Source organism: Alosa alosa, chromosome 12, assembly GCF_017589495.1.
Source record: "Alosa alosa isolate M-15738 ecotype Scorff River chromosome 12, AALO_Geno_1.1, whole genome shotgun sequence".
In the NCBI taxonomy this organism is placed as follows: Eukaryota; Metazoa; Chordata; class Actinopteri; order Clupeiformes; family Clupeidae; genus Alosa; species Alosa alosa.
In genome coordinates, this window is record NC_063200.1 from 8,767,229 (window position 1) to 8,780,027 (window position 12,799).

A 12,799-nucleotide genomic window follows, 5' to 3' on the forward strand; every position below is an offset into this window, starting at 1 on the left:
AAGAGCTGCCGCAGGCGCTCAGCCACAGTCTCCGGGAGGACCAGAGCAGGCCAGGCCTAACTGGACCATTACTCAGAGCGTATTGGTTACCGTGTGGGAAAACAAAAAGGGTCCTGGCCTCACCATTTGGGCGTCACTGAAGCCCTGTGCTAGCTTGGGCTGCAGGATCTTCTCCAGGGTGCCCTCGGCCAGCTGGTGGCTGCTGTTGCTGCCCCACACGTAGACGCGGACGGCGTCGCCCTCGGTGCCCGCGCTGCCTGTGCCCGTGCTGCAGGAGCAGAGGCAGTTGGAGGCCAGGTTGCAGATCTGCAGGACAGACGGCACAAGACACACAAGTCACCAGAGGAATCCTAAAGAGACCACAGGACAGACGGCACAAGACACACAAGTCACCAGAGGAATCCTAAAGAGACCACAGGACAGCCACAGGCAGGACACGAACACGAAACCCCATCAAAGTGCACCGACTGCTTTCCGGGTCAAAGGTTAAGCACCGAGTAAATTTTCGCAAGATAATCTGAAATCGTGGGATCTAATCTGGGCGCAGATTGAATTTCAGCGCGGGGAGAGAGCTGTAAGGACGGCCATCACGGGAAACACAGAAAACAGCGCCGGACAGATTAGGATTGTGATTTATGAGCGCTGCGTGGGTCTGGAGAGGCCTGCCCATGTTGAGTGCACCACACTGACACTTCACTGACCGCAGCCTGACCGGCCTCCGCTGGGCTCTGCACTGACATTGTGACAGAAGAGCAGAACACAGAGAGAGCCTGTGGTCATGGTTTCACACACACACACACACATACACACACACCTCTTCAAAGAGGCACAGGGCGACGTGGGAGAGACTGCACAGGCCGTCCGCGTCCTTCTTCAGTACCTGAGTGTTCACCGATTCGCCTCGGAAACCCTGAAGGAGAGAGCAAAAAACAGAGTGGTCATCACGCCGCATGGCAAAGGGTCAGAAAACAGATGTTACATCATCAAGGGGTAGGTCACATCCTGTTATTTACTTCATATTCAAGGTCACTATTTATTTTGCTTGTCTGCAGACTAAAGATATTTAGAGCAGGGGTTTTCAACTGATTGTGAACCAGGGACCACCATTCTGACTAATTACGTAACGCCAGAGCCACCACTGAATAAAAATACTGATTCCCACATTGCAACTACTGAATCCATGGTCAGGGACCACCAGCAATGTCCTCACGGACCACAAGTGGGCCGCGGACCACTGGTTGAAAACCCCTCATTTAGAGCATCCCATTTCAGGGTGCAGAAAACGGACTACTCTGGCATTCAGCTGTGTTATGTTCTACTGTGAAGAAATCCAAAATAGGGCTCTTTTGGAATGAGGATGAGTCGATGAAAACATAGAAAACATAGGGTGGGGGAGTTGGGGGTCCAATATGATTTTCATCGTCTGAAAAATGAATTTTATATAAGCTGGCACCTCAAAGGCTCTCAGAACATTTGAACGTAAAGCCGATATATAATGCTGCCTGCTACACCTCAAAGTAGAAGTGCCGATCGATAGCGGTGGAGTCCTTCACAGGCTCATCTCTAAAAGGCTCCTGGCGGAAGGCTTGCCACTGATTAAGTGCAGGCGAAATCAGACGGACACGCAGAGCCAAAGCAGCTCCAAGTGCCCGCCTCAAAGCCAGGCAGACGGCCAAGACATCAGTCAAGCCATAGCCAACAATTGATTTAGTGAAAAGAGAAATGTTTGTGATCTCTCCCTTGCATTGCACACACACGCACACGTGGTGGGAATCACAGAGTACCTCACAAATCGATATGATACTTTGCCCACCTTAACATATTACGATTCAGCGAGTCTGCAATACTCCATACATTGCAAAAGATGAATCTACAATATACTGTATGACCATATCTGTGTTTAATGAATAAGAAAAAGGCATTTATTCATAAAGGAATTTGAAACACTGTATAGGCCTAACATGCACTGAGTTTTAGCTCATTGCCTCTTAAAAATCCCCAAATATGTCTTCAATTCTATATATTAAAAAATGTCAAAATAACAGATTTCTTAATTTTTACCACACACTACTTTGTTTCTAGACAAATTCCAGCGTATATGTGTATGCATAAACTAGTGTTAGTGACTCTAGTATGGTAAATCCACCATAAATGGATGAGTGGATGAGTCCATTTAGAATATGAAAGTACAATATTGATATTTGGTGGCAGCACATCACATAACATAGCAAAAGGAAGCCACACACACACACACTCAAACCTACTCACTCACAGACTCAGACACAGAGGGTCTTTTAAGGAGTCTGTAATACTCCAAGCACACAGAGAGAGAGACTGCTATAAGATGCTGAGAGCCGAGTGAGTGGCATCACTAATTTGTGGTGGTCACTGGGCAGTGTGTCCAGAGTGCTTTTCCTACAGCATTGCACTCATGCTTCCCATCACTGGGCTGGCCTCAAGCTGAGCCTCCTACAGCATGGGCCTCTCCCAAAGCACACCATGTCCACCCCTGCTCAAGATCTACCCTATAGATGTTGAAAGATTCTTTAGAACACAGTTCATCGACCATTTCTGATATTATGGTCCTTTTTTCAACTTGTGTCAAAAAGACTGCATAAACTCATCTAGGTTAGAGACAATAATTAAGAACATTAAGGAATAATGCTTTCAAATATTCCTACATTATGATGAATTGTTTCTTAATGGTAAAAGGCTTAATGGTTACTTTATTGTTTACTTCAGTGGTGGCACTGACAGACACAAGATTTTGTATGGGTTACGGTTTCTGTGTGAGTCAGACAGAGAGAAAGTAAGGCAGGGTGATCTGGCCAAAACAGCCTATCCATATGCTAAGGAGAACAGCAATAGAAAGGATACAATTTACTAACAATGTAACAAAGTAGAAAAAAGTAGCAGTATTTATCATTTGTAATGTTGTCGCTGTGCTGTGTTCAGCTAAACTAATAAAAAAAAGACATATACATATATACTAATGAGAATACTAATATATATTGTATAAAACAGTATTGAGCATATCAATATCAACTTTTTTGATATACTGCCCAGCCCTCATTGAAATGCTACACTACACAACCTTCGAGGTCAATGCACAGATGGAGGAGGAAGACCACGTACCGAGTACTGCCTCATCTGAAGCAAGGTCTGATGGATGAGATCGTACCCAATGCCCCCTCCCTCGCCGGAGGAAGAGGAGGAGGCGGCCAGAGCCACCTCCACCCACTCCAGGAGGAAGCGCAGGGAGCCCCTCTGTAGCGCCAGCCCAAGCAGCAGCTCCAGCGCCAGCCTCTTGCCCACGCGGTCGGCCCCCGAGCCGCTGACCGCCGTGCGCTTCAGGAAGTCGCCCACCTGCGCCAGGCAGTGCAGCCCCACGCTGGGGATCTTGTTCTCGTTGGCCAGCGAGAGCGGCGGCAGGGAGGCCAGCACGGAGGAGGCGGTGGCCAGCACGTCGTTGCACAGCTCCGCGCCCGAGCTCACCCCGCTGCCCGCCGCTGTGCCCGTGACCTCTTGACCCCGCTGCCAATTCTGCTGCAGCAGCGCGAACAGCAGGCTCAGCCCCGTCCGCACGCCCATCTCGATCAGCACGTCCGTGCCCGACCTGGCCCGCGGGCCCGGCATCCAGGGCTCGGCGGCCGGCTCCAGCGCTCCGCTGTCGGCGCCGCTCTGGGTCGGCTGCGGCGGGGGCGCGGGCCGGAAGCGCTCGTGGTACTTGCTGTGGAGGGCGTAGTAGATGCGCTGGAGCACCACCAGCCTGTGGTGCAGCGCCAGGGCGAAGGGCGTGCAGGCGAGCGAGCGGCGAGCCAGGCAGCGCTGGGCCAGCAGCAGCGCCGACAGGTACTCCTCGCGCTCCTCCGCCGCGCTGCTCTCGTGCTGGAAGTCCGGCAGGCGTGGCCCCATCAGGTCCTGCACAGGCTGGGCCAGCGCCACCACCTCCTTACTCTGCAGGAGCTTGGCGTAGAGCGCGCCTGCCCCGCACCGCGTGGCTGTCTGCACGCTGTCCTCCGCCGCCCAGGCGCTGTTCAGGTGCTCCTGCCATTTCAACATCACATGGGTCTGGCAAGGCACCATGACTGTGCATTATCCACGGAGACTGTGGGCCACAGCTGCAGGAGGAAAAGCACAGAGTTTTAGCATGTGCTCGTCATCAGTTAATCGGACTTCAAGTACAGGCCAATTCATATCAATAAAATCATTACATAATTCTGATTTCACAGAAGGGATTAAGACTAATCTTACATCAAGACCCCAATTACAAAAAAAAAATTGATTGTATCAGATTGATACATTTTGATAAAGTCTACAAGTATTAGGCTACAGTACCCAAACTAAAAAACTCTACATGCCCTTTGAATTAGATTTTGACCGAGTCTAAGAGTAAGCCTATTAGGTTACAGAACCTAAGTTAAGCAATCAAAATTACAATTGCTATAAAGAAAGCAGATCTTATGCATTGCTGTACCCAAAATCCATTATTTATGACTGAATGTGAGACTGGCCGGGAGGAAGCGTTCTAATCTGCAGCCTTAAGAGGCCCAGCATATAGAGCTAGGGGTTGGAGGACATCCTCCCTAGAGTTTCTGTCATTAATAAGAGAACAGAGCTGTGCACTGTAGCCATATTGTCACCATCCTGGGTGGGGAACAAATGAGGCCACTGGGTCCCACTGATACAGGCACTGGCGCGCTAATCAGCAGTGCTAACTCAATCTAATCTTGCGCAGTATGTGTCTGAGTGATTAAACCCCGCAGCAGTGCTGAGTGCACTACAAGTTCAAACTCTGCCTCTACAAGACCACTGTGCGGAAGTATTCTCATTAGGTGCAGTGTTGGGCTTTCTCTCATTAGCAGAGCTGTACCACTGGTTCCCTAACCCGCCAGAGAGCATGAAGCTGCATGGAGCCTATATTTAACAGCAGGTAAATCTGCAGGTCTGCCTGATGTTATGAAGCCAGCCAGAGACTGGCACGACACACGTATCGTCTATGGGAATAGGATCTGCCAGCAGGAATCATGAATACATTCTGGGACAGAGTCATATGAACTCCAAACAGCTGATGCACTGTCTGTAGCCTATGTCACACCTCAGACCACCATCTTAACCCCACTGTAAAACATAACATTCCTCGAATTCTGCTTGAATACAGTTAAGTAAATCCTTGCAACTACTAAAATGGCTCATATTCAAGAATTAATTTGCTGTTGATCAAGCTGTGCACAGAGCATGAGCATAGAGATGCAAACATACCAAACAGGTGTCAAAGCAAAATGTAGACCAGCCAGTATGCACATTCTATTTCCTGCACTCAAAAACAAAAGCATTCAATTAAAATGTAAACAATCTTAAAATGCTGACTCATACTTAGTAAGGATGCCAATGTTTACAGTAGTATAAACATGTTGGGTTGCATCAAGATGGAAAGTGGAAAATTCCAACCAGAAAAGTAGGCTATACAAACTTTATATCAAACAGTATACCCCATCACCCGTCTAACTGAGGGCAGAACGCAGACAGACAACACACAAGCACAAAATGTCACTGAGGTCTTCCAGAGTTTCCACTGCTCTCCTTGTGCCAACCCCACTGCGTGAGGTGAGGGCATCGGCCATGACCCAGACACAGTGCGTTCTCCTTATGGAGTTCAGTTTCTTAGACCCCCTGTGACAGTCAAAAACTCAGCACTGACACCAACACTTATGACTGCAGGCAACATACAGTTTCTTATGTGTAAAAATAACAGGAAGCTTCTTACAGACAGTGGTTAAATCCAAGGCTATGGTACACTGCACTAACTACTCCTAAAAACAAATCTTGTGCAAATCTTCCTTCACCACACCTAGCCTATAGCCAAGATCAAAAGATTAAAGTTAGGGAGTAACGATGTCAATATCAAGGTTATATTCAAGCAGTGTTTACTTTTCCAGGCTTGTTGGTTAAGCTTGATTATTTACTATGGGAGTACAAATGTAGGTGAAGCTAAGGTTACATGTTTCTAATAATACCTCCAAATACTTAGAAGACCCTATAAAGTTGAACAGTAACTTTACACCATGATTTTTTGGAAGAAATTATATCACTCTGGCCTGAATATCAGCCTAAAGCATGTTTGATACCAAACAGCAAATTCTACTGTAGCTGTAGCTTATTTGCTATAAGCTACAGTAAAACTAAACATTTGAGCATTAAGCTAAATTATTGATGGAAAGAAACATATTTGCAGAACATTAACAAAGCTGCAGTCAGGCATTATATAGGACATGTACCATTTGACAAGTGATTGGGGCCTATACATTACCAACAATGGGTCCAGGATTTTTTTATTATTATTATTATTATTTATTTATTTATTTATTTTATTTTATTTTATTTTATTTTATTATTTTTGAGAGGGGGGCAGTAATGCTACTGACAGTATAAATCTAGCATAAAGAGAAATCTATAAAATCCTTCGACAAATGGTTAAAAACATACTGCAACAGATAAACTGACTGAGGCACACAAAATGTACTTGGCAAATATTCACACCACAAGGCCCACCCTACTTGAATGAAGAGATGATTGAAAGCTGAAACATTTGAAACGGAATATTTTCGGGTTGTCTTGCATTTATTGTAAGAGACTCATACAACTAAACTAAAAAAAACTGCATGTCAAACAGCCCACGAAAGCCAACGCCTCTTGGTGTAAAGGTCGTGCATCTTTAGCTGCCATACCTCCTGCATAAACTGATTACTTGATTAACCACTGTCACTCAAACCTAAAGCACACAGCTTACTTTTTAAAAAAAATGCACAGGTAGGTAGCAATAGCCCGACAGAACATGTTGAATGCTCTATCTATAAAGTCGTCTTTCCATGTAAAATCAATGTGTGGGTTTTCTGGGAATGTTTTCAATCATATTCTTTGCTCTTTATGTCAAAATGCAACGCTCAAGGTGGTGGTACAGTTCCTCCATAACGCTACAATGTTGCACTTGAATTCCGTTTTAGGTTAATGTTACAATATCTACAAGAGCTATGCTACTGTTATTAGATACAAAATTGCTAATGCTGTAGCACTTAGCTATCTAGCTAGCTGGCTAACTGCAAATGAACCTTATGTTAACGAGTCGACCCAAGCATAGCAAACGGTGCATTAGCGTGCTGAATCATCTCAGCAGAATACAGTCGATGAATGCTTTGGTTTGTTCTAAGGACCAAGTTAGCAATAAGCACAACCTACCAAGATAGCCTACTTAGTTCATTGACAAACAGCCTAGCTAGATAGCAACTAACTAGCTGTTTTTTTTCTGACGTTAAGACATCTTGCTGGCAGGCTCCTACTAGTTAGCTAGCTTATCAGAAACCACACTAGAGTGACAGCACGTAATTTATGATGTTTTGAAAATCTGACAGCATTTACTTAACGTACGAGTTATTCCGGTAGATCCTACATCAATCATATGCATAATCGCTTGAAAACAATGCAAAACAGAGGGCCAATCTTACCTCTGTTCCCTGCGTCTGTCATTCACACCCAGTCTGACACTGCTTTCTTTAGCTAGCAAGCAGGCTAGCCAGAAAGCTATGCTACAGGCTATCAAACCACTGCCCTCTGCAAGTCTGATTTTGATGCACAAACAGGGGCGAAAGGTTTTTTTTAAACTGCCATTGCTCAAAAACAAGATTACTACGACTGCAGTGTTTGCAATCGATATTTCTAGGCTCAAATCTCCAATCGTGCTCTCACAAAAAGCCGGCGAAGTGTTCCTAATACCAGAATTGAAATAACTCCGCTAGCTAGCTAGCAGTTAGGCAACGGGACTGTTGCCATGAAAAACAGATATGGAATCATGGAATGCGCGGAGAGCGCAGTCTAAGCGTTCAGACGCTTGAACAGACGTCACCACGCTCAGAGAACCCATTTGTTTAACTCCTAATTTGCAGAAGTGGTCGATGCTTTTGTCGTGTTGTTTCAATAATTTGGAGAAGTTGATTTACATTTTGACATACATTTCTTTCATTCATATTCATCAATTATGCAGGCTACCACCAGGGCCGGAGTGGGGCCACTTTTCAGCCCGGGAGTTTCAGGCCCAAGACCGGCCCACGTTTTCCATAGTAGTGGAAATTGGATAGATGAAGCAACATTTCAGCTCTTATCCTGTAGTTTTTATTAGTACCATGGTTAAACAAATGTGTAAAGGTTATATAATAATTCACTTCAACTGAGAAGTTAACAAAAATATTCCACTATTCCACAAGTTAACAAAAACAGAAAGAAAGAAAGACTATTTATAAACAAGCAGAAGTGCTATAAAGTCAATTCTCCCACTTACTTAAATCCGAGGGACTTAAGCATTGGACTAATGTGGTCAGGGTTTTTTCCAGTTTTTTGTGAGAACCCAAGCTGCTGAATTTTGGAGCTGTTTGATGGTGGTTTGATGGTTCTCTTTTAGGAAGGCCTGTGAAAAGCCCATTACCATAATCAACCCTGTATGCATAAATGAGATTCCTCTAAATTTAGCAATGTTTTGAGATTTGTAACTGTGTTTTTGCTTTTAGCCATTTTGTGTCAAGAAGAGTGGCACTGGCAATTCTAAGTCATTCCTCCTTTTTACCAAATTAATTTACCGGTACTTCAATTTTTACTTTGTTCAGCTGAAGTGCAGTTTGAGACATCCAGTTGTTGATTTGGTCATTATATTGATGAAGAGATTCAGGACCATAGTCATTAGGCGACAGAGCTAAGTAAACTTATATATCATCAGCATAGCTAAGAAATCAAATTGTTCATAATGATTTGTCCAAGTGGGAGCATATAAAGGTTGAATAGGTAGCAGGGGTACTTTAAGCACAAGGGAACAGGTTTGCAGGTTTACAAGACTATGGAGTCCCTCAAATCCCATCCCTGATTTAGGTTATTGATTGCTGACTGAACAACTAGGCTACTGTCCCATCTCCCCTGTCATCCCCCCAACACACACACCAAGACCCCTGGCAGTTGGGTTAGCCCCTTGAGCCGTGGATCTGCCCAAGGTTTCTTCCTTGGTAAGGGAGTTTTTCCTTGCCCCTGTTGCTCTTGGGTGCTCCTTGTTGGTGCCCCAATTCCAATCCTCCCCCACCTATCTTATGCAGCCCTTGCCACTTAATCTACTAAACCCCTCTTCTACTGCACTTTTTACCCCCCCACACACTTTGCACAAATAGGCTGACACCAGACATAATTTCACTGCATTTCTTACTTCCAGTAACTATATGCATGTGACAATAAACTTATAGCTGTAATTGTGTAATTGTGATGGGAAAGCTCTCTTTTTACCCATATTTGTGTGCATTGAATGATAGACCTCTCAATATGTAAATTATTAAAGAAATAAATGGTCTGTCAATTATCAGTCATCATGTTTTTTTTTTTTTTTAAAAACGTTAGGCATAATTAATTCAAGAAGTAGCTAAACATGACATCCAAAATTCAAAAGGTTTTGGGCCATTATTTACACATTACTTTGCAACTCCATGTTCAAATTTCACGTGAACAGTTATTTACAGCTGGCCATCATCACACGTCAAAATCCCATCATTTTACAAGAAGTCTATTAGGTTATTCGCTCCGTAATGACGACAGTGCCCCCTATCGTCAAGACTGGCTAACCTGAGCATCCCATTGAAAGTAAATTAATCCCCATCACTAAATCATCTTGTGGACAATTTAACTTTGTCTGTATAGCATAGCGCAAGAATTGTATGAGTTCAGCCTATATCCTCATACGATACAGGTATCTTTGCCACTGCAACTAAACATTTGTCTCGACACAAGGGTCAACTGAGGAGCCAGGAACCTGGGGTCAAGGGGCCCCGTTGAGATCGTCCACACAAACAACCCTAAACATAACTGATGACATCATTTTGCACGAATTTCAATTCCTGGATGGCAGTCGCGCGCTAATCCCACTTCCATGCCGGATTTCTAAAATAAGGGGGGCAGGCTGGCAAATAGACAACAACACCGGATTGAGGAAATTGACAAGGGCATACCATGTGCAAAACAAACTTGTTTAAAGCTGACAACCATGCGACACGACGTGTTAATTCCGAACATTCAAGTAACCGTCGCCTGCCTCGCGTACCTCTCGTCAATTTCCAGACTACCGTGCACTAGGTGACATTGCTGTCGGAGTAATCATGCATATGTTCCTCGTTGCTGTCTTTCTTATTGTACAGCTGCAAGAAGCTGAATCATGGGGCGCAGCAGCCAAATACGCAGTGAACTGCCCCGAGCGCTGCAATGTGGACCTGTGCGGCTCGACGCAGAGATGCAGACGGACGGTCCTGGATGATTGCGGTTGCTGTCAAGTTTGCGCAGCGGGGAGGGGTGAACACTGTTACCGCACCGTCTCTGGGATGCACGGGGTGAAGTGTGGACCTGGGCTCTTCTGTGACTTCTACAAAGACGAAGATGATTATGGGGATGAGTATGGAATTTGTAAAGGTAAGATCTTCACCGAAGTACCTGCACTGCACCAATATATTTAGGGGGGAAAAGATGGAGTTCAGGGGTCTCAAAGGCAATAAGTTATTACAACAATCAAACACATTGGTGTTTTCAAATATCACCATTAAAGTTGTTCTTATGTCCATCAGAGATGACTGCACATTTGTTAGAGAGATATGTGTTGCCATCACAAAACCTCAACATGATCACCTGTAGGGTCTCATTCTATAACAGCTTGTACAGCAGTTGCCAATTACATTCATAAGACTTCAGATCAAAGGCTTTAGACCATTATTATGGATTTGTGTATGATGTACAACATGTGTATGATGTTGTGCTAGCTTACATGGACAGTTTCAGGGTGGATTATCCTGTTTCATGTTTTCTTATCAGCTGATGCCTGTTTTAGATTTCTCACAAGTGAAGTGGGCTGCAGTTCTTCTACTGCCTAATACAGCCTAGGCCTACTAATATCTCTTGATTTGATTAAATTTTTAAAATTGCAATTGTTTTTTCTACCATTTTATATGTTGCATTTTCCTGTGTATCTTTTTTGAAGCACTGAACCATCTTCTCTTTCTCAGATTGCGTGTTTGGAACATATGGAGTAGAGTGCAGAAGAACTTGCAACTGTAAGGCTGGAGGAATTTGCGATAGAGAGACTGGCGCTTGTCTCACCTTCAAATTCTTTTCAAAGATGACCAACAAGATTAGGTCACATGGGAGCACTGGTGAGAGTTTTTTGTCAAAAATAAAAAGAACATTTAACACAGATCAGATAGATTAAATCAGATAGAATTTGAGGTATACATGAAAATAATTTGAGGTAATACAGTACTCAACTTTGCTTGAAAAATATGCCAAATTTGGGACATCCATTACAGAAGTATTGCTTTACAGTGCAATAAGCATTTTGAGTTTTCCTATATGGATGTTTAAGTGCATCTTTAGATTTCTTTAATGTAAACTAAAAGTAATTGTCAAGCTATTCATCCTCTCCCTTAGGTACCGAGATGGGTTCTGGAGACAGTGGGGACCAACTCAAAGACAGGTCAACATCCCCCAAATGGAATCCTCGCTGACAGACACTTTCAGACATTATTCAGTGACAATGTAGCATATTAATAACTTAAATGGTCAATAAAGGTTATATTTTATTATGTCTCAAATGAATACATCAGAGATGTGATTATTCAGAGTTTTATACAATATTTTCAAGTGGTGATTTTATACCAAACACGCAAATGTATTCTTTTTCTCTTTCATCTTTTGCTGTCAGTCATATTTTCAAAACACATACACACACACACACACACACATGCATGCACACACACATACTCACACACACATACATGGATTTATCAGCCAAACCAAAAACAATATTCTGAATGCAATATAACATACACAATATGTTGATGACTGAATGCAATAATTACAGTATGGTGGTACAGTTCCATATTATTTTGCTTCTAGTTGCCAGAGAGAATGTAATGGACATACATGTAGACACATTGTCCTATCTTTGCCCTATAAAGTACCTTATCTAATCGTAATGGAATTGTGAGCATTAATCTTTAAATCCAGTATTATTATGTGACCTCAAAGACACTCATGGCAAAAATATTTCAACTGTCAGAAATACATCCTTCATGTCTTGTGCTTGTCATTGTCTGTTATTGTTGTATTTGTTGTTGTTTTGTATCAGGATATTTTAAAAAAAATGTAAAGTTGATTAGCATGAGAGACGTGGAAGAATAAAATACATCAATGCTTGGAATTGTGTACTTGGATATTGTGTTCATGCCAGTATTTCTAAATGCAATAAATGTCTGTTTATTTGGATGTCTGGGAAGGGGGGATGGTGTGTGTGTGTGTGGAAGTTTGTGTGTGTGTTTGGGGTGGTTGGGGACGTCTCAGCTTATCCAACCCCGTGTCCCTTCCAGTAACCCGTTTGGTCACAGAACAGGCGTACCTTCATTGAGACCACTCTGAAAATACCCCCTCAGGATTAAAAATAGCCGTCTTGGCCGTCACCTCTCGGAGCTGTGTGGGCTCGCTTGTTTTCCAGCATCCAGCTTGTTTATTTCCTGTCTTTCCTGACACCTGTGAAAATGGCCTGTCTTCCTGTTGTTGTTGTGTCTGTCCTGGGGACAGAATTCCGAACACGCTGGAATTTGTCAAGTGACACACGTCATCATAGACAGTCCTGGGAGCCTCAGACGTCTGAGTTTCCGCCTCGCTTGATCTGAAATAAAACACCTAAACACAAACATGTTTTATTGACATGGTTGGCATTGTGCTTTCTCACATG

The 12,799-nt window shown here is 43.7% G+C and overlaps 2 protein-coding genes across 3 annotated transcripts in view; one reads left to right on the forward strand and one right to left on the reverse strand.

Annotated features, from left to right (window-relative positions):
• Positions 1–7,838, reverse strand: part of LOC125304352 (probable E3 ubiquitin-protein ligase HERC1) — a 56,557-nt gene extending 48,719 nt beyond the window's left edge. The window contains 4 exon segments of the mRNA XM_048258541.1: positions 124–306; positions 815–910; positions 3,136–4,121; positions 7,503–7,838. Of these exon segments, the coding sequence (XP_048114498.1) occupies positions 124–306; positions 815–910; positions 3,136–4,086 (1,230 nt within the window). The 5' untranslated portion in view covers positions 4,087–4,121; positions 7,503–7,838.
• Positions 838–12,265, forward strand: esm1 (endothelial cell-specific molecule 1). Of its 2 annotated transcripts, XM_048258540.1 has the most exons (4): positions 838–990; positions 10,218–10,485; positions 11,073–11,219; positions 11,494–12,265. In XM_048258540.1, exons 1-4 carry the CDS (start codon positions 973–975, stop codon positions 11,568–11,570), a joined length of 510 nt encoding a protein of 169 aa, XP_048114497.1. In that variant the 5' UTR covers positions 838–972; the 3' UTR covers positions 11,571–12,265. The 2 variants fall into 2 exon arrangements, with proteins under 2 accessions (XP_048114497.1, XP_048114496.1); XM_048258539.1 differs by lacking the exon at positions 838–990 and having other exon boundaries at positions 10,008–10,485.
• The last annotated feature ends 534 nt before the right edge of the window (positions 12,266–12,799 follow it).